Source organism: Amphiura filiformis, chromosome 13 (genome assembly GCF_039555335.1).
Source record: "Amphiura filiformis chromosome 13, Afil_fr2py, whole genome shotgun sequence".
NCBI lineage: Eukaryota > Metazoa > Echinodermata > Ophiuroidea > Amphilepidida > Amphiuridae > Amphiura > Amphiura filiformis.
This window is the reverse complement of record NC_092640.1, coordinates 21,785,259-21,804,101: the sequence shown is the minus strand read 5'-3', so window position 1 is coordinate 21,804,101 and position 18,843 is coordinate 21,785,259. Positions and strand designations below refer to the sequence as shown.

Here is an 18,843-nt window from a genome sequence, read left to right as displayed (position 1 = left end):
AGCCAACCGAACTTTCACGTTCCGGTAAAGAACACGCACTTCCACCACCCGCGATAGATGTTGCTAATTTCCGACCAACTGGAATCTGTGTCCATGAAAGCCATCAAGCGATCTTTGTTGCCAATGCAGGAGACGCACCTGGTGTATATTGTTACTCACTCACTGGAGGCTACCTTGGAATCGTCACTAAGGAAGTGACGTCACCACAGGGAATAGCTCTCAGAAGGGATGAACAAGAACTAGCTGTATGCGATGGAAATGGAATCAAAGTGTTTCATCCGCAATTTGTGAACATGCGTACGACTGAACCTGGAATCGGATTGTAGCCTAACGCTGTCCTCATTGTCGTATAGCGACATGCCACTAGGTACTGTATTTCAAATAGAGGTTCATAATTATGAGCTGTTATATTTAAGATCATGCCAATCCAGCGCATTACGTCAATTTCGCAAAATGAAAAATTCGGTTTCTTCTGAATTGAATTCTTATCTGGCACCTTTTTTTTTTTTTTAATCGGGAGTAATCAGACTTATGGTTGTAGAACTTTTTCAAATAGAATGGGTGCACGTTATGAATGACTGGAAATAATTATGATGGAAGTATAATAATGATTATATCACTCATACATAAATTCTAGACAGTTCATTGGTTGATTAACATTTATCATTTTTGCTATCACCCTCTCCGTGTGATAGTCTATACCATCATGTGCTCTGCCGTAGTGCGCCTGCGCCAAGCCGTGCCCTGACTCTTGGACTCGCCGATTTAGTTATGGGGTGGACCCCAAAATGTGAAGCATATCACGGCAAAACATGGCGTTTTGTTGATGAAAAAATGTATTTCCTACCTTAAGTAATATTTTAGTAATATAATTTATGCATGAGTGATATAAAACAAATATTAACTGTCTTAAATTCGTGTAATGGTCGAAATATAATCACTCGGTGAAAGATGTATTGTTCCATTCCACTCGCCGTTCCGGCTCGTGGAATGGAACAATGCATCTTTCACCTCATGATTATATTTCGACCATCACACTCATAGACAGTTAATATTTGTATAATAACGAATACGTACATCGGATAATTCGACTGCTCAGTGCCAGAAGTGGATATTAAAGTGCAATAGCTGCCATATGTAGATGAATACAAAAATGTGTGTAACTTACCAAATGTTCACAGGGCAGCTATTGTACTTACCCACTTCTGGCACTGAGCAGTCGAATTATCCGATGTACGTATCTGGTTTCTTTATACGAAATCATTTACGGGAGACATTCATCATTTTCTACACCGGTATCCAAAGATTTTCTTCTCATATCAAAGTTGTGCATAGCAAATTCACGTGTATCGATCCCGGGTATTTATTTTAGTATCTCTGCTGACAAAGTAATTATTAGCCAGGCGATGTGGGTGTGGGGGGTGCCGCTTTCATGGTAAGTTTGGATGTTTTTGACTGTGTTATGGTCATCTCCTACCTTTTTGTTGAAATAAGGCAAACACCTAATTCGGTACCAATGGAAATGGCTCTCAAGACATTTGGTTGCTTATCCATCTTGCTCCCACTCGTACCTCTCGTCGCCTTACGCTATATCTCAAGCAGACAAGATGGAAAGTCTCTGGTTCCGTTGGTACTAGCAGTCAACTCGGCCTCCTATTTATTCTTAGTAAACCTTCCATTTCTTGTCATACGGCTTATCCTGTTTAGTCATAATGCTGCAGCAGTTTTGACGTTTTTTACCAAAAATATGATGGTGATTGTACGGGACTCGGCAGATATCTACATTCATATAGCGGGTTGGTTTGAAGATCGAAAGAATAACAAACCCTTGGGGACCCGAGCAAACAGAAAGCGCGCTTGATGGTGAAGAGAAGGAAGAAAAATGGCGAAGAAGAAGTTGGTGATAATTTTGAGATGGAGAAAATAAATCCTCAATCAGCACAAGAGACAGTTGCGTAATTAGCCTTTTCATAATCAAATGTGTGGTAATATGGACAAACGTAGTGTCAAAGGTGGCAGAATATTGACCTATAATGTTCATTTAGGGCTGGATCAAAGAGGCAAGGGTATTACCAGTGTGTAAAACACGTCCGGTTGTGCCATTTTCCTCACCTGCCCGTCCGATGGACGCCCTGAAATGTTCAATTTCTCGAAGTTTGGTTTGTGGTCATGCTTCCTAAGCCAGCAGGCTAGCCCTACTATTAATATTAAGGGTATACGATGTATTGTTGGTCGAAGCAGCAACAAAAATGTTGTTCACATCATCTTGCGAATGGTAGTGAGCTTTGACAAAATTTGCATTGATCATTAAAAATAGCGAGTGTGTAAAGAATTCAAATATCACATACGCGCAAAACCATTATACGCATGCGCGAAAAGCCCATTATACGTGCAATACTTTTGTAGCCCTGTGGTTCTTAAGTTATGTTGTAAAGAGGGCTGAAACAACAACACTTGCGCAAAATGTACATAACTCGTTAAAAACAATAAATCAAGCAAGTTTTCAAAGTATATGATTTGTACAATGAACATCAAAGTGTTATTTTGCAATAATATATTGATTTTGATAATGAAAATCGTAAGCCTGATGGCTTGGGAAGCATGACCACTAGCCATACGTCGAGAAACCAGCCCCAAGGGTTTAGGGCAAAAAGTCTACAATAGCTGCCAGGTATCATACTTCAGATGTGTACAAAATAGAATGCTGAAATTATCCAAATGTCTATGGGGCAGCTATCTGTCCTAAACCCTCGCGACATATACTAACAATATGAGACATACTGGCTTTGAATAGAAACAATGGCAGTAGCTAGACATAGTGCACTTATGTCCACGGCAAATTCACCGTGACCTTTCAAGCCATAAACCCGCTTAGTGAAGATTAAACCGAGATATAGAGTACTAAACCATTTATAGTAACCGATTGTTCAACGCAAATTTATTACCACGTGATAATATTAATCCAATGAGCGATCGAATTGTCCGCTACGGTCGACTAATCCAATTGATAATGACGTTTGAAGGACTACATGTATGCTAATGATTTAAAGATTGACATGTAGAGAATAAACCATACTTGATGGGACAGAAAGTACTAAATTTGTACCTATTACGGTTTTGTGACACCCTTCTTGCAAATGTGACCAAGCCAGGGCGGCCCGGTGAAGCAAATTGTGCATTGGAATAACACAGGAGTTTGGATATAGATGGTATATTTCTTTCTCATACAAATGCATGGTCCACTGTTATTAAAGCTTATACCGGGTTGAAAAATCAGATATTTTGAAAAGAATAAGTAAATTGAAACATAGCGAAAGTACTAAAATCATAGCTTTCATACTTTTTCATATATGACGCTAACTTGTTCATCTCCCATGTCTACAACACAGTGCTACCAGTAGGGTTCAATTGCCTATTGTGAGTGCCCCTGTGTTGTGTGCATACATGTAGTTAACAATAACTGCATGATGGTAAACATTAGTTTCGAACATAATTGTGCAGTGCCCCTTAAAGGGGTCATAATACACTTTAACGCCCGAGATATGTTTCGTTCAGATGGTGTGATCAAAAATGTGATGAATATAACCACACCATGCAGAATGTATGTGGCCAGAGCATTGTTCATGTTTTTGCTTATCATATCAAAACCGCTGGACTGAACAATACAACACAAATGTTGTTTTACGGGTATGCCTGAATGTAAGATGGAGAACATAACATGAAAAAGACTGGCAGCTGGTATAGGCTATTAATAGATCTTTATATTGCATGATCTTTTTCACCAGACATTAAAATAAATTTTAATTTCAACATACCCAGATGAATGAAAGTGCAGTTTGATTCGTAAATCGTAAGGAATACAGCAATCTGCCTAAAACTAACGAAGGATTTTGCAAAAACGGCGAGGAAAAAGTGAACTTTCGCAATTTACGGTTCAACCTCCGTTCAATGCCAAGTTTACAGGCTGATATTGTGTTACCCCTTACTCAGGACCTCGTAGCGTGAAATTGAGCTCTAATAATCATAAGGGTTCGCGTGCGGATGATATTACTCGCAGTGCAGAACGTAAATTGCTGAGCGCAGGCATATAGGTCTGTAGAGAGAATATAGACAGGTTAATAATAAGATCAAAAATCTTAACAAGAAATCATATAGGTATGTCTGGTTGATCAACTTTAAACCAAATCTTAATGAAAAAGATTGAACTACGTTCCCTGAAAAATACGCCATTGTGGGAAAACCACGATGATTATGAAACCGTAAAATTGGAAACAAAGGCAATGTAGTAATTCGCCATGTGTGCTCCTCTAACAAAAATATTAATATATGAATAGATATATTCACATTAATAGTCGATTCATAGTCTTGCTGACCGTGCATGCTCCGTGTTCAACCGATCAGTGATGATCAATGCTATTATTGTACACGTTTTACACTCCAGTCTAAAACAAGAGGAAGACTGATAACAGATCAATAGAAGTTGCTATGTTTTTCGTTCAAAAATAAACATTAAACAGAGAGAAAATTACAACAGAGAGGGAACGGTATAGTTGGCACTGAGCGTACACAGTGCATGAAGCGCGCAACATTCATGAACAACGGCAGAAACAAAGCCTGAGGTGATTGTTACAAGCTGCTGCATCTACCAAACCAATTGGTAAGTACAACTAGATTTTAAATCCTTACACGAATACCTTTTGTTTCTCAAACTCAAAATTCTATGTTTATGAACGATACCACTTTGATTTGGGGTATGTAGAAGTTGAATTGTGTGGCTGCCCTTTGGGCAATTATCGCACGAATGCATGGGGAACAGGTTCCAACTTGTGAACCAAATCATAGAACGTGTTTTTGGTGGACCGCATAGCGGTACCATACTATATTAGTGTATGTTACTAGCTTACTAGGTTTACTAGCTTACTAGTTTGATGATCTATGACCAAATCCACAAAGCAGCATCCCTATCAATCACACGCTAATATGAAAACTTTAATATCCTATCCTAGCCTGCGTTCCTCGGCTCCTCTCTTGAAACTAGAGTAAACGTGGCGGAATAAAATGGCAGTTTCTCATCTCAGCCAACCCGATGACCGTGCGTAGAAGTTGAAGGACTGGTAGATTCAATCTAATCCTAATCTTAAAGCATTTGTTCCAAAAGTTAACAAAAATAGGCCCTCGATCGTAAACTAAATGTATTTCCTGTATGGCTGAATTAACCCAATTAACATGGATTTTGAATCATCGCTACCGCATTCAAAGTAACAATTGATGTTAGAAGTCATGTAAGACAGAAACTTATAAGTTCAGAAAAGTAGTTAAAAGCAGCAGAATTCTTCATGTCGATATGTTCATTGATGGTATGGTAGACAATGAAGAATGGTGTAACCCAAAGGGGAATATCATTTATTAACTTAATAACAGTGCGCTTACACTCTAAACCTTTTTCTCTTTCAGATTGAGGCTAACGAAGGACATTTGCAAGATGGCGGAAAAACAGTTCAAAGTTATTGAAATTGGAGCAAAAGTACTTTGTATCTTAGTGCTTATTCTCCAGATGGCACTCATGGATTATATCATGATCTGCCTTGATAAGAAAGCCACGACTGCAGGACGATACATCTGGATAGCGCTTGATATTATCGTTGTTGGCATGTGGATAGTTTCTCTCATCTGGAGTTACCGGTACTCTGCCATCATGACATCACCCAGAAAGATCCCAAAAGACAATAGATCTGGCGACGAAGGTCGTGTTAAAAGTATCATCAAAGCAGCCATCGCAGAAATCCGTTTTGGGTATGTCTGCTGGCTGCTATATGCTTTGGTATTAGTTGCCAAGATTTTGCGCATGTTTTCAACTCCATCTGGCTTTGGTCAGGATTTAGAAGCACACACTTTAGGCTCAGGCATCTCGTTTCTGACTCCTGGAGGAATAAGAATTGTGTTGTCCATGGCTGGTATCGTGTTTGGTTTACTAGTCTATTCACATCACAACGAAATGCAGACTCCCTACTATAAGCGTGTCGTAGGGGGTATCGCTTATATGGCAAGTTTGGATGTTTTTGACTGTGTAATGATAATATCCTACCTTTTTGTTGAAGAAAGGCACACAACTAATTCGGTACCAATGGAAAAGGCTCTCAAGACATTTGGTTGCTTATGCATCTTGCTTCCACTCGTACCTCTCATTGCATCACGCTACATCTCCAGTAGACAAGATGGAAAGTCTCTGGTTCCGTTGCTATCAGTACTCAACTCAGCTTCCTATTTATTCTTGGTAAACCTTCCATTTCTTGTCATACGACTTGTTCTGTTTACTCATCATGCTGCAGCAGTTTCGACGTTTTTTACCAAAAATATGATGGTGATTGTACGGGACTCGGCAGATATCTACATGCAAATAGCGGGTTGGTTGGAAGATCGAAAGAATAACAAACCCTTGGGACCAGAGCAAACAGAAAGCGCGCTTGATGGTGAAGAGAAGGAAGAAGATGGCGAAGAGGAAGTTGGTGATAATTTTGAGATGGAGAAAATGAATCCTCAGTCAGCACAAGAGACAGTTGCGTAATCAGCCTTTCGTCCACACGTCCGAGACGGGCTATACTTTTTCATTGGATGTGCTACCACAACGCGTCCGATGGACGCCCTGGCCTGTAATGTTGCGATTTTCATCTTCCGTTTGGCCTGTTTTAGGCCACAATTATCATTATTTTGATCCATTGCAGCATTAAAACTGCAGCATTTTGGTAGCTGGTCAGCTCGACCTCGGAAACTCTGTACGGTACACCTCTAATAACGAGAAACTATGACAGCGCCTGAGCACCGATACATCAAAACCAAAGATAGACATATGGACAGGTTAGAACGAGCAGCCTGTCTTCCGGACTAGTTGCTTTTTTGCTGAATTTCACGCACTGGTATTACCATTCACCGTAGGTTTTGGATTTATTGATTTCATATTGCTTGTAAAATAAAATGTAATGAGAAAAAATCTTTTTTCTTCTGAAGGAAGTTTATTTCGAAATTGACACTACTACCCTCATGGCATATTTAAAAGTTAAGAAGCATGAGACTCTAGCTTAGAAGCTTAGAAAAGAGACTGGTCGAAATTATACAACTCCGTCGCTTGCACAGATATGTCAAGCTCTTAATAGTGTGTGTGTGTGGGGGGGGGCAGTGTTAGCAGTGAAGAGTCGCTGATTGCACATCTGAGAAATGCCACTATCCGAGTCAGCGATTGGTGGCGGCTTTATAATCAGTCTAAAAATTGCTGGTTTCTTTTCAATGTCGATGAAAAAATATAAATGTAGTTAAAAACACTAAAATAATCATGCGCTCATTTGAATCTGGTTGAAACGATTAACATACATATAATTAGAGGAGGGGAATGTTTTAGTTTTAAATGGAGAAAAGGGGGGAAAACAAGGGCATAATCGATTTTTTTTGGTCAAAACTCCCGCTCCCCCAGTCTATTCTCAAGATAAAAACAGAAGAAACCTGTGCAAAGTAATGGGAAGTGTAAGCTATTATCTGGTTAGTGTGTATCATTCCATAATGTTTGTTTAGTCCAATGAAAGTGTAATACAGCAACACCATAATGCACATATTATTTGGAATCCCCTGCAAAGAAAGATTTGGAATTGCTTAAGCCTCTATAAACCCTCGGAAGTATACTTATTGCATCCCCATGAATATAAAACTTCCTTTATGTTAATTGTCCATGTTTTTTTTCTGAAATACACAAAAATCCATGCTCTGAACACTTGAAGTCTAAACACCCATCAAAGAAGCTAACACCGTGGTTCTTGAACTAGGCACATACAACTCATTGAACTCCTCACCTTTGGGAACTCCACATTCATTTACTCAGTTTAGCCTCAGAATCCTTGGCATTTTGTTTAGGTGTATGCAGTTTTATGCACTGAACATAGACTTGCCGATGATCGATGCCCTTTTATTAATGTCGTCAATATTATTCCAGTTCGATGACTTTAGGGACTGTTCAATATTTACGCCGGGTCCAAGTTTCAAGGGGGACTACGATTTTATTCGTTGAACCGTGACGGGAAATGTTAAGTTTTAAATTAAGAAAAACGGGAAAACAATGGCATGAAGGAATATAAAAATTTGAGCGGACGCGAGGGTGAACGCGATATTTTTAAAACTCCCGCTCCCCTGACGTAAATATTGAACGGTCCCTTCGCAGGGAACATTAATCAATTGTTTCCGTTCTGCCATACTCTGCTGGGTAGGACACATGGATTTCTTTCCAGGATTTTTGGTAGACATTAAAGGAGTGTGACCCGATTCTTAATAAAAATTGTGATTTTGGTATTAAAAGAAAGCTGATATTTGTGTGAACAAAACCGTTGTGAATACCCCCTGGGGCACTCTATCTGAAATGGCAGGGATGTGCCTCGGCCATGTTAAAAGTAGGGGGCATTCAGGTCAAATGTACAATTACAAAAATATGGGGTCGTTCAGTACACAACCTGAAAAAATGGGGTCATTCGGTATGAAACTTTGCAAAAAGGATGGTCATTGGGGTAACAAATTGTAAAATGGGAGTCATTGGGTACATGATTGCCAAAAGAGTATCATTAAGTACACATAAATAAGTGCCAAACTGCGAAAAATCAACTTGGCCACCTTGGAAATTTGAGAAATCTCATTATTTCTGGAGGAGAACACAAATACCACCTAAATTTGGGAATTAAAAAGGGGGGTTATTGGGTAGCAGGAAATAGAAAAAGGGGGTCATTGAGTACATGAATTTTTTTAAAGGGGGTCATTGGGTAATAGGTAGGACCATAACACAAAAAGGGGGTCATTGGGTACAAGCCGGTTTGAAAAAGGGGGTCTATCCCGAGGCACATGATGCATATCTGTTATGGAAGTGCCCCCCGGGTGAATACCCACACCGGCACCCCGTGAGGCGTATGTTGCGGCTCATATCAACATGTTATTTTAATGGTTTGCCACAATGTACGTAAGTTAGAATCAGAACATGAAAAAGATTGTATATTACGCCCCTTTAAAATACGCTATTGTGGAAAACCACATTGATTACAAAACCGTAAAATTGGAAACAAAGGCAAATAAAATCACTATGTCTGCTACTTTCATTCAAAATACTTTAATATATAAATCGATATTGATTCATAAATATATATTGATTCATACATAATAAATATTTTGTGTTGCGGACAGTGTTCGGGACCTTGTTCAGTGACGATAACTGCAGCTAACTGCATGGTTACACTTTTTTAGCTCAAGTTAAACTCCTGTAAAATCTAAAACAAGAGAAAGACTCTGGTAACAGAACAAGAGCAGAAGTTCCTGTGTGTTTCAAACATAAACATTAGAGAGACAATGACAAAAGAGAGGGGCCAGCTGGCACTGAGCGAAAGAACATTGGCATGATTAGTGAAGCGCCCATGAACAATAACGGCAGGAGCAACTGGAACAAGGCCTTACAACCGTACCGAGCCTTATCATGCTTTAGGGGATGATTACATCTTCCAAATCTACATTTAATACATTTGAAGAAAGTGACTATAATGATAATTGAAGAATTTGGTGAGTACAACTAGATTTAAAATACTCAGTGTTTAATACACGAGAATGATTGTTGTTTCTGAAAAGCCAAAATTCTGTGTTAATGACAAGTATGAACGATACTACTTTACTTTGTTATATTGATTGAAACGGTGAATTATTTATCCTTCCGGCAATCGAATAAGTGCATGTTCGGGGGGGTGGCTGGGGCACTATGAAAATGTGCCTTCCGGAACACTAGGGTCTATCCGTGGGGATTTATGTCAAAAGGGGGTCATTTAGTGGGGGCTCCAAGAAAATGGAGGTCTTTCAGTGAGAGAACGCTAAAAGTTGGGTGTCAGTGACCGTGAAACTAACTTTCTGGACAAAATATGCAGGCGCAAGCTTTGCGCAAGCGAGCGAAACCAAGCGAGCGAAACTAAGTTTCTGTCAGATTTGAATTTTCTTGATCATGTTTACATCTCGTAACCGTCATTCTTGGTGTTTGCCAACGACCTACACAATAGGACATGTCCTTCGCAAAACCGACAGACTGACCATGCATCGCGCTCGCGCTTCGCGCTCGCAATTGGGGCACCGCGGTCAGAGGAACGGAGCCAGTTCTAAGCCAGTCTAATCAAAACCTCACCAGGAGGGTGAAAGTGCATAGGAACAATGCCGGGAACTACGTCACGCTATTGTTCGACTAAGGCTACATCATTTTTAACGCATGCGTGTTCGTCAATACAGCTTTAGTCTCCTCCACCTTCGCAACACGGTACGTGGAGTGACTGGAATCACACTGACGGCGGAGGAGAATACTAACTGGTCAGACAATTTAATTCTATCAAGCATATAATACCTGAACAATCACCGTCATTTGATCGATTTACTACAGAATATATTGTATACACAAAATATAATTTTAAAATTGTAAACCTGCATGATGTTAACTTATATATTTGTGTACTAAAGTATAAGGACACGTGAATAAAATCATGTAGAAGACAAAATGGCCGCTAATCCGCCTATTGTCTAGACTTAGACTACATCTTCCGGTTTGTTATGTAATAATAGGATGCCTATCCCTTTGTATCGATCCTTGCCTCACAGCATTTACATGAAATATTTATTTCATGTATGGGTGAATTGAGCCAATTCATGCATGGATTTTGAATTATCGCTACCATATTAAAAACAGTGATTGCTGTAATAAGTCATGCAAGACAGAATCTCAAGATTCTTTCATCTTTTTATTACAGGTATATGTGTATATATTAACATATGTTATCATTTTAAGTGTCTAGGAACAACGTTTAAAGTGACGCATTAGAAGAGTATGTAAGAAGCAGCAGAAGTCTTCAGGTCGACATGTTCATTGATTGTAGACAATGTGGCTCAGACAAGGAATATATTATTTATCATTTATTATTTCTCTTTTATGATACAGATTGAGGATATTAAACGAAGGACATTTGCAAGATGGCGGAAAAACAGTTCAAAGTTATTGAAATTGGGGCAAAAGTACTTTGTATCTTGTTGCTAATTCTCCAGATGGCACTCATGGATTATATTATGATTTCTCTTGATACGAAAGCCACGCCTGCAGGACGATACATCTGGATAGCGCTGGATATTGTCATTGTTAGCATGTGGATAGTTTCTCTCATCTGGAGCTACCGATACTCTGCCATCATGACATCACCAAGAAAGATCCCAAAAGACAATGGACGTGGTGACGAAGGTCGTGTTAAACGTATCATCAAAGCAGCCATCGCAGAGATCCGTTTTGGGTATGTTTGCTGGTTGCTCTATGCTTTGGTATTAGTTGCCAAGATTTTGCGCATGTTTTCAAGTCCATCTGGCTTTGGTCAGGATTTGAAAGCACACGATTCAGGCTCAGGCATTTCGTTCCTGACTCCTGGAGGAATAAGGATTGTTTTGTCCATGGCTGGTATCGTGTTTGGTTTACTAATCTATACACATCACAACGAAATGCAGACTCCCTACTATAAGCGTGTCGTAGGGGCATCGCTTTTATGGCAAGTTTGGATGTTTTTGACTGTGTTATGATCATCTCCTACCTTTTTGTCGAAGAAAGGCATATACTTAATTCGGTACCAATGGAAAAGGCTCTCAAGACATTTGGTTGCTTATGCATCTTGCTCCCACTCGCACCTCTCATCGCCCTACGTTATATCTCAAGCAGACAAGATGGAAAGTCTCTGGTTCCGTTGGTACTAGTACTCAACTCGGCCTCCTATTTATTCTTGGTAAACCTTCCATTTCTTGTCATACGACTTGTTCTGTTTGCCCATCATGCTGCAGCACCCTCAACGTTTTTTACCAAAAATATGATGGTGATTGTACGGGACTCGGCAGATATCTACATGCATATAGCCGGTTGGTTGGAAGAGCGAAAGAATAACAAACCCTTGGGACCAGAGCAAACAGAAAGCGCGCTTGATGGTGAAGAGAACGGAGAAGAGGAAGTTGGTGATAATTTTGAGATGGGGAAAATGAATCCTCAGTCAGCACAAGAGACAGTTGCGTAATTAGCCTTTTCATAATCAATGTGTGGCAATCATGGCAATGTGGACAAACGTAGTGTCCAAGGTGGCGAAAATTCTCGTACAATGCTCATTTGGGGAGGATCAGGGAGGCAAGGGACGGGCTATTTACCAGTCTGTAAACTAGCGCCCGTCCACACGTCCGAGACGGGCTATACCTTATCATCGGATGTGTTAATTTTCACCTGCCCGTCCGACGCCATGAAATATTCCACTATAACTAATTTGTCATTTCCTTTTGGCCTGTTTTAGGCCACAACTATCCTTTTCGTCCATTGGGCTCTTCCAGTTGACATCCACACTACCCTTGTGGAAGATCAGTTTGGAAATACCTTCCACAGGGGGAGTATGTTTTTCAAATGTAATTGGTTAGGGTTAACCATTTTGAAACCCATACTTCCCCTGTAGTATGGCTTTACCTATATATCTTCCACAACTGGAGTGAGTATTTCAAATGGAAGAGAGCATGTTTTAGGCGAGTTACGATATGGGCGAGTTAAAAAGGCGAGTTACCCCCCACAGAGTCAGGCTATTTTTAGATATTCCCATGGGTAACACTATGAAGTCCCAGTGGCGGGTTACAGTAACACAATGAAGTCCCGGTGGCGAGTTACAGTAACACTATGAAGTCCCAGTGGCGAGTTACAGTAACATATGAAGTCCCGGTGGCGAGTTACAGTAACACTATGAAGTCCCGGTGGCGAGTTACAGTAACACTATGAAGTCCTGGTGGCGAGTTACAGTAACACTATGATGAAATCCCAACAGTGAGTTAAAAATGTCACAGTGTATTTTTAAGTACTGTTTTTTAAAGCTGCTAGTCCAAAATCAGCAAAATCAGTTTCCAATTTGCTTGAGTCCTCATTTATCATATATTTCTCTCGGCTTGCAATGATCATGGGAATTAATAATAGGCAGTGCTATACTGTCGCCTGTGCATAGGCTGTCCTCTTCTTCTAGTATAAATAAAATCCAAAAAGTTATACAAATAAAAGTCATAAAACCTTTTTAACACTTTTTTAAAAACATTTAAAAAAATTTTAACACAACACAAAGGGGCACAACACATAATCAGTCAATTGATTGATTACTCAACTATTTAATGTACCATGAAAATATAAACAAAATGTGATAAACAAGCAACCAATAATGTAATAGAAACCTAATCATATCTCACTACTCTTGAAATAAAAAATCATACAACTCATAAATTCACAACTCGCCGCGTGGACTTTCCGGAAATTCACAACTCGCCACGTGGACTTTCTGGAAATTCACAACTCGCCGCATGGACTTTCCGGAAATTCACAACTCGCCGCATGGATTTTCCGGAAATTCACAACTCGCCGCATGGACTTTCCGGAAAACACTGCAGGGGGTAACTCGCCATTTTAACTCGCCTTTTTCTAACTCGCCTATTTTTTAACTTGCCAATAACCTGTTCTCCAAATGGAAGTTACCCAATTGTCTATTCTATACAAAACTCATACTCACTCTGTGAAAATATTAGCTAAATCTTCCACAGGGGGAGTGTGGATTTTAAATGGCATAGCCCATTGCAGTTGATTGCAGCATTAAAATTGCAGCATTTTGGTAGCGGGTCAGCTGGACGATTTTGGAATTTTGCAAACCTCGGAAATTCTGTACAGTACATGATCAAACTATAGACATAGGCCTATAAGACAGCGTCCGAGCACCGATACATCAAAAACAAAGATAGACATAAAATACGGTATTGGACAGGTTACTTTCAGAAGCAGCCAGTCTTGCGGACTAGTTGCTTTTTTCCTGAATTTCAAACACTGGTATTATCATTCCATTCACAATAGGTTTAGGATTTACTGATTTCATATTGCTTGTAAAACAAACTGTAATGAGAGGACTTTTTTTTAACATTTTTTCCTTTACTATCTGCTTCAAAATATAATTTTCTGGATTTCTCAAATACAAATCCGAAATGCGATACAATTGCTCGTAAAACGAAATTCGCGTATCCTACTGCATGAAAACAAAAAATTGTTTCAAATCTTTGAACAGACTTTGTTTCATTTTAGAGCTTTTTAGGATGCTATAAGGCAACATAATATTCTGGTTAATGTTATTCGTTGTAGAAGCAATGTAATAATCGGATAACTACCATACCAATAGATGAATATAATTTTTGACTATATCGCCCTACACTACAACGTTCACGTGGTACCTTGAGGTCCCTAAGACACATAAATGTGCTGGAGACAGGGTATTCTCAGTGGCTGGCCCCAGAGCTTGGAATAATCTCCCAAATCACACTCGTAATTATGCAACAGTTGAAACCTTCAAATCTGCTCTCAAAACCCATCTGTTTCAGATTTCCTATGTTTAGTTTCTCTTGTTTTTGCTGTTATGTTTTTATTTTATTGCGCTTTGAATCCAGCGGTAAAGGCGCTTTATAAGTGTTGGTTAATGCAAAATGTAATGTAATGTACCTATGCATTGAAACATATCATGCTGATCACTCACACCTGTAAGCTCGCTGAAAAGAGCGGTATTGCATTAAATCTATGATTGCAGACAACCTGATTGTAGTGCAGGGCGATATAGTCAAAATTGTATTCATCTATTTCTATGGTAATTAATCCGATTTATTACGTCACCTCTACCATGTCTACTGCGAATAGTGCTATGCAGCTGTGTAATTGCAGTTTCATAGTGTACATATGCGCGTCCGTAAAAGAGGGGTCCTTTTCAGAGAATGAACACGAATCGTGTTTAGAGGGTCTATAATGTCTTTTCTCTTTAGATTTATTCTGTCGGTCCGTGTCACGTCACTTCCGGAAGTTCCGGTTGATGATGTTCGAGTGAAAACAAGTCCCTGATTCGATTTTTGTTGATGATTTCTGTCATTGGTGTTATGTAAATTTCGATCGCAAATAGTCAGTGGAATCAAACAACCGTTTCTAAAGCAGTATACAGACTTTTTATTGTACGTGCAATATTTTATGTACAATATGTACGTTATTTAATCTATTGCCATTCTATTTCCAGTAATGTTTAAGTTCTAACGAATGTTTGATGACGTAAAATCGATAATATATTTCTGCTAGATATTGTATGTAACATATTATCGATTTTTTTCATCAAACATTCGTTAGAACTTAAACATTACTGGAAATAGAATGGCAATAGATTAAATAACGTACATACCCAGATAGCATGGCAATGGTGGCCCAATGAAGGGCCAATGTTTGAGTTCAATTGGCCCAACATTGGCTGACAGTATTGGGCCAATCATGTTTTGCTCATGGGCCCAAGGTTGGCTCAATATTGGGCTTGGGCCAATGTTGGCCCCAGCTTGGCCCAAACCTTATCACAGTTATTGAACCAACATTGGGCCTGTACCTATTTCTCATTGGCAAACAATTGGCTGCCAATGTTTTAACAATATGTAATTTTAGTATTGGGCCAATATTGATGCAATGGATTACTTTAATTATTGGACGTTATTGGCTCGGGAAAAGACGATATGTATCATCTCTTGCCCGCTTCGCGGTAAGAGAGGAACACGACTCATCACCGTGGTGTTGAATAACCATCAAGAGTATTTGATAGCATGGTGACACGTACTTTAGAAATCATCTTTAAAAGTATGGTCTTAGAATTGAAATTGCCGAAAATTCTTGTGTATTTTCTTTAAAATAAATAATCCGTGGTGTTAAATAGCGTTTGCCCTGCGTTTTATCATCCGTGGTTTTGTTTCCTATTATTTCAACTTAGTATAATATTTAGGATTTAAATAAGGTCTTCCAAACACTAGTACTCATCACAATAATTATTTGTTACCATATTGTTACCCAATTTGTTACCGAAATTGGTGTGATAACCTATATTGGCTGCCAACATGATGCCAATGTAAAAATTGCCAATTGAAAGCCAAGATTGGCCCAATATTATATACTGATGTAATGCCAATCAAACGATATATAAAAGGCCAACATTAAACCAATGATTGGTTTATTATTGGCCCGAGATCAGCTGCCAATGAATGGTGAGCCAATATTGGCCCAATATTATATACTGATGTAATGCCAATGCAACTTTTTGCCAATATTGGCCCAATAAGTATATGTTATCTGGGTATTGTACATACAATATTGTACGTACAATACTCGGAGTCTGAAGCGCGCTTAAGTCTTAAGAGTGAAATAATCTTACTTGATTTACCGTTTATATACTGACAAACTTGAAATTAAATTCCATGGTCGAGTGTCGTTTTTTCCGAAATTGAATGCCACTCCAGCAACATCGCTATGTAGCCTCCTTCACAGCCGGTTTCTGTTGTTCACAACAAACCGTGCGCCACATGCAGTTTGGGCCTGAGACTAGAGATAGCCCGGATGTTCGACCGACAGAATACTAAATAATTATTTCGGTCTGACTATATTTAAATTGGAATAAAAATTGAATACACAAACACAAAACGAAATGTCATCGAATTGTTAACACACTTTAAGCTTGTATATACAGTGTAGAAGTGAAACATAACTAAAACTCATTTGTTAATGTGGTTCATAAAACATTAATCAATTAGTATTCAAGAGCAATATTACTTTTAACAGTCTGTCTATGATATATCGTCCGTGTCTGCTTTTTTTTTCTCAATATAGTTTTGCTTTCCCAGCTGGTTATACAGGCTGTATCAAAATAATTAGTACTTATCAGATTTAAGTGATATAAACATGACTGCCACATCAAAATGCAACATAGGATCAATATAATTTGTTGATTAATTTTATGTGGATATCTATAAATTATGGTCATTTCAAGATCCTGCATTGCATTGGGAAGAAACGAAGTCATGCTTTTCAATAACCACCAATACTGATGGGTATCAATCATTTTGATACAGCCTGTACACACCACACCGCCAATGCAATTGGCGTTTTTCCTTTACAGGGTTGTCAGATAGGGTTTTTTTAATCTATCACATATTCAACAATGTACAGATGAAAATACATTTAAAGCCATAATGTAAGGTTTTAAAAATGATTTTTATTCAAACCTGATTTTTGAGATAATTTATTGTTTGTAATGTTTACACACGTCCCAACTTACATCTAATCAGAATCGGCAAAATTCAATGCGCTTGTAGGAAAACAGTTCAATGTTAATTAATTATCGTATTAGGCTACCTTATTAATATATTTCAATATCCCATAGAACACCACAGTTAAGCTGCTAAAATAGTAAATGGGTTTTCTTTCATTTGACCTTATTATTTCGGCTTACATGGTCAGAACAGTATTATTATTTATGTCATATTGGCAAAGAAAAAAAGTAAATTTTGCCGAAATCATATCGCACGGCTTTAATTACCAAAAAATATCTTCACGTTATCAATAATCAATGACAACGGTCAGGTTTTAGCCCCGTTGTTAATGTTATTGAGAATTATATGTACCAGTTAGAGATAGTAAGCCTCTGATGTTGCTTGGGAACAGCAGAACATCAACACTGTCAAAGCACCAGATATTGTCAGAAGGTATTTGGCCGAAAAAAGGCTCTTTCGCCATTAAAACAAGTGCTCCTTTTTGTGCAGGAATTAACGTGAAAATATTCTTTCCCACTCCTGATCACTCGTGGTAGTGAAACACTCTGCCCCACCCGACCACTGACTACACCATGTAGGCCTACACCATACAACTGTAATCTATATTTTTACCTACCTATATCTATAGTAAAGCTTTTAATACATATTATACCAAGATATTTAAGTAGTAGTACACTTACCTAAGCAGAGTGTATGGTATCCTCGTAATACGCAGCAGCTCAACCTTTTTCTGTCTCACAACCACCTCAAGCGAGCGATATTGACCAATTTGTCAGTATCCTGATCAAGAATATTCTAATGCGATACATGTACACATCAAACCTGACTTTGAAAAATAATGGATGGTATGGGCCTTTTGACGGCAGGCAAATAAACCTTTTATATGCGTTTTATTAAAGAGAATATACCTAAATTGGTATTAATATAATACAATGGCCATTGTTGATCAAATCGCATATTTGTATGTAAATATGTATTTAAGGCATGTGTAAAAGAAAGTACATGCTAAAACATTTTTTTTATCTTATTATTGTAAAATATATAGATGTTAAGAAACGTTTCTAATTATTATGATTCGTTTATTAACATCGCCATTAATCATGTTAATCTCCTCCACGCGGATGTAGGAAGGCTATTAGTACTAAAACAATATAATAATTAAGAAATGATTTGAAAATATAAACATATATATAATTCACAGCAGGAATTAACATATTAATTAAATATTGTCATCTTAAAACTGTTTTGGCCTAGTTTTGGTCTTAGAATCGATCCGCACATGTGTACATAGATGGCCATCCGAATATTAACATAAATCATTTAAGATCAAAAAAGGACTTTATTAAGAACCTCTGGAACAAATCGATTGACAACATTCTTATTTCAAGCATTTTTGCAAACATAAATTTTATACTTAAATTATACCTTTTATATATATATATATTTTGTACTTTTTATGGGTTTTTGATCTATTAAATCACCATTATGCAATTCACGCGATAAAAAGTGGCGTAATGCAGGGAGTTAGTCGAGCCGATGTTATTAATTGCTCCATAGCCTGAGTACTGTCACATATTATATGAGAAATCATCCCTAAACCGATTCATTACAGTTATCTGGTACGCCCTATCATGCATGGACAATTTCATTACT

The 18,843-nt window shown here is 38.4% G+C and overlaps 3 protein-coding genes and 1 pseudogene across 3 annotated transcripts in view; 2 read left to right on the top strand and 2 right to left on the bottom strand.

The window, feature by feature from the left end:
- LOC140168114 (uncharacterized) overlaps positions 1-18,018 on the bottom strand; it is a 29,166-nt gene extending 11,148 nt beyond the window's left edge. Inside the window, exon 1 of the mRNA XM_072191419.1 lies at positions 17,871-18,018. The gene's annotated coding sequence lies outside the window, so the exon portion shown is untranslated. The remainder of the gene's footprint in view (positions 1-17,870) is intronic.
- Positions 4,358-8,296, top strand: LOC140168113 (uncharacterized). Its single transcript, XM_072191417.1, has 2 exons — positions 4,358-4,657; positions 5,455-8,296. The coding sequence occupies exon 2, from the start codon at positions 5,483-5,485 to the stop codon at positions 6,563-6,565; it is 1,083 nt and encodes a 360-aa protein (XP_072047518.1). The 5' UTR covers positions 4,358-4,657; positions 5,455-5,482; the 3' UTR covers positions 6,566-8,296.
- Positions 9,509-12,517, top strand: LOC140167484 (uncharacterized). The gene is made up of 3 exons (XM_072190791.1): positions 9,509-9,576; positions 10,985-11,556; positions 11,592-12,517. The coding sequence occupies exons 2-3, from the start codon at positions 11,017-11,019 to the stop codon at positions 12,087-12,089; spliced, it is 1,038 nt and encodes a 345-aa protein (XP_072046892.1). The 5' UTR covers positions 9,509-9,576; positions 10,985-11,016; the 3' UTR covers positions 12,090-12,517.
- LOC140168806 (small nucleolar RNA U3) lies at positions 15,622-15,737 on the bottom strand (annotated as a pseudogene).
- Positions 18,019-18,843: the final 825 nt, after the last annotated feature.

Excerpts from the sequence above, each read along its gene's own strand:
- LOC140168113 (XM_072191417.1), top strand. The coding sequence starts at position 5,483 with ATGGCGGAAAAACAGTTCAAAGTTATTGAAATTGGAGCAAAAGTACTT.
- LOC140167484 (XM_072190791.1), top strand. The coding sequence starts at position 11,017 with ATGGCGGAAAAACAGTTCAAAGTTATTGAAATTGGGGCAAAAGTACTT. Across the intron at positions 11,557-11,591 it reads CTCCCTACTATAAGCGTGTC|TTTGACTGTGTTATGATCAT; the intron begins GTAGGGGCATCG and ends AGTTTGGATGTT.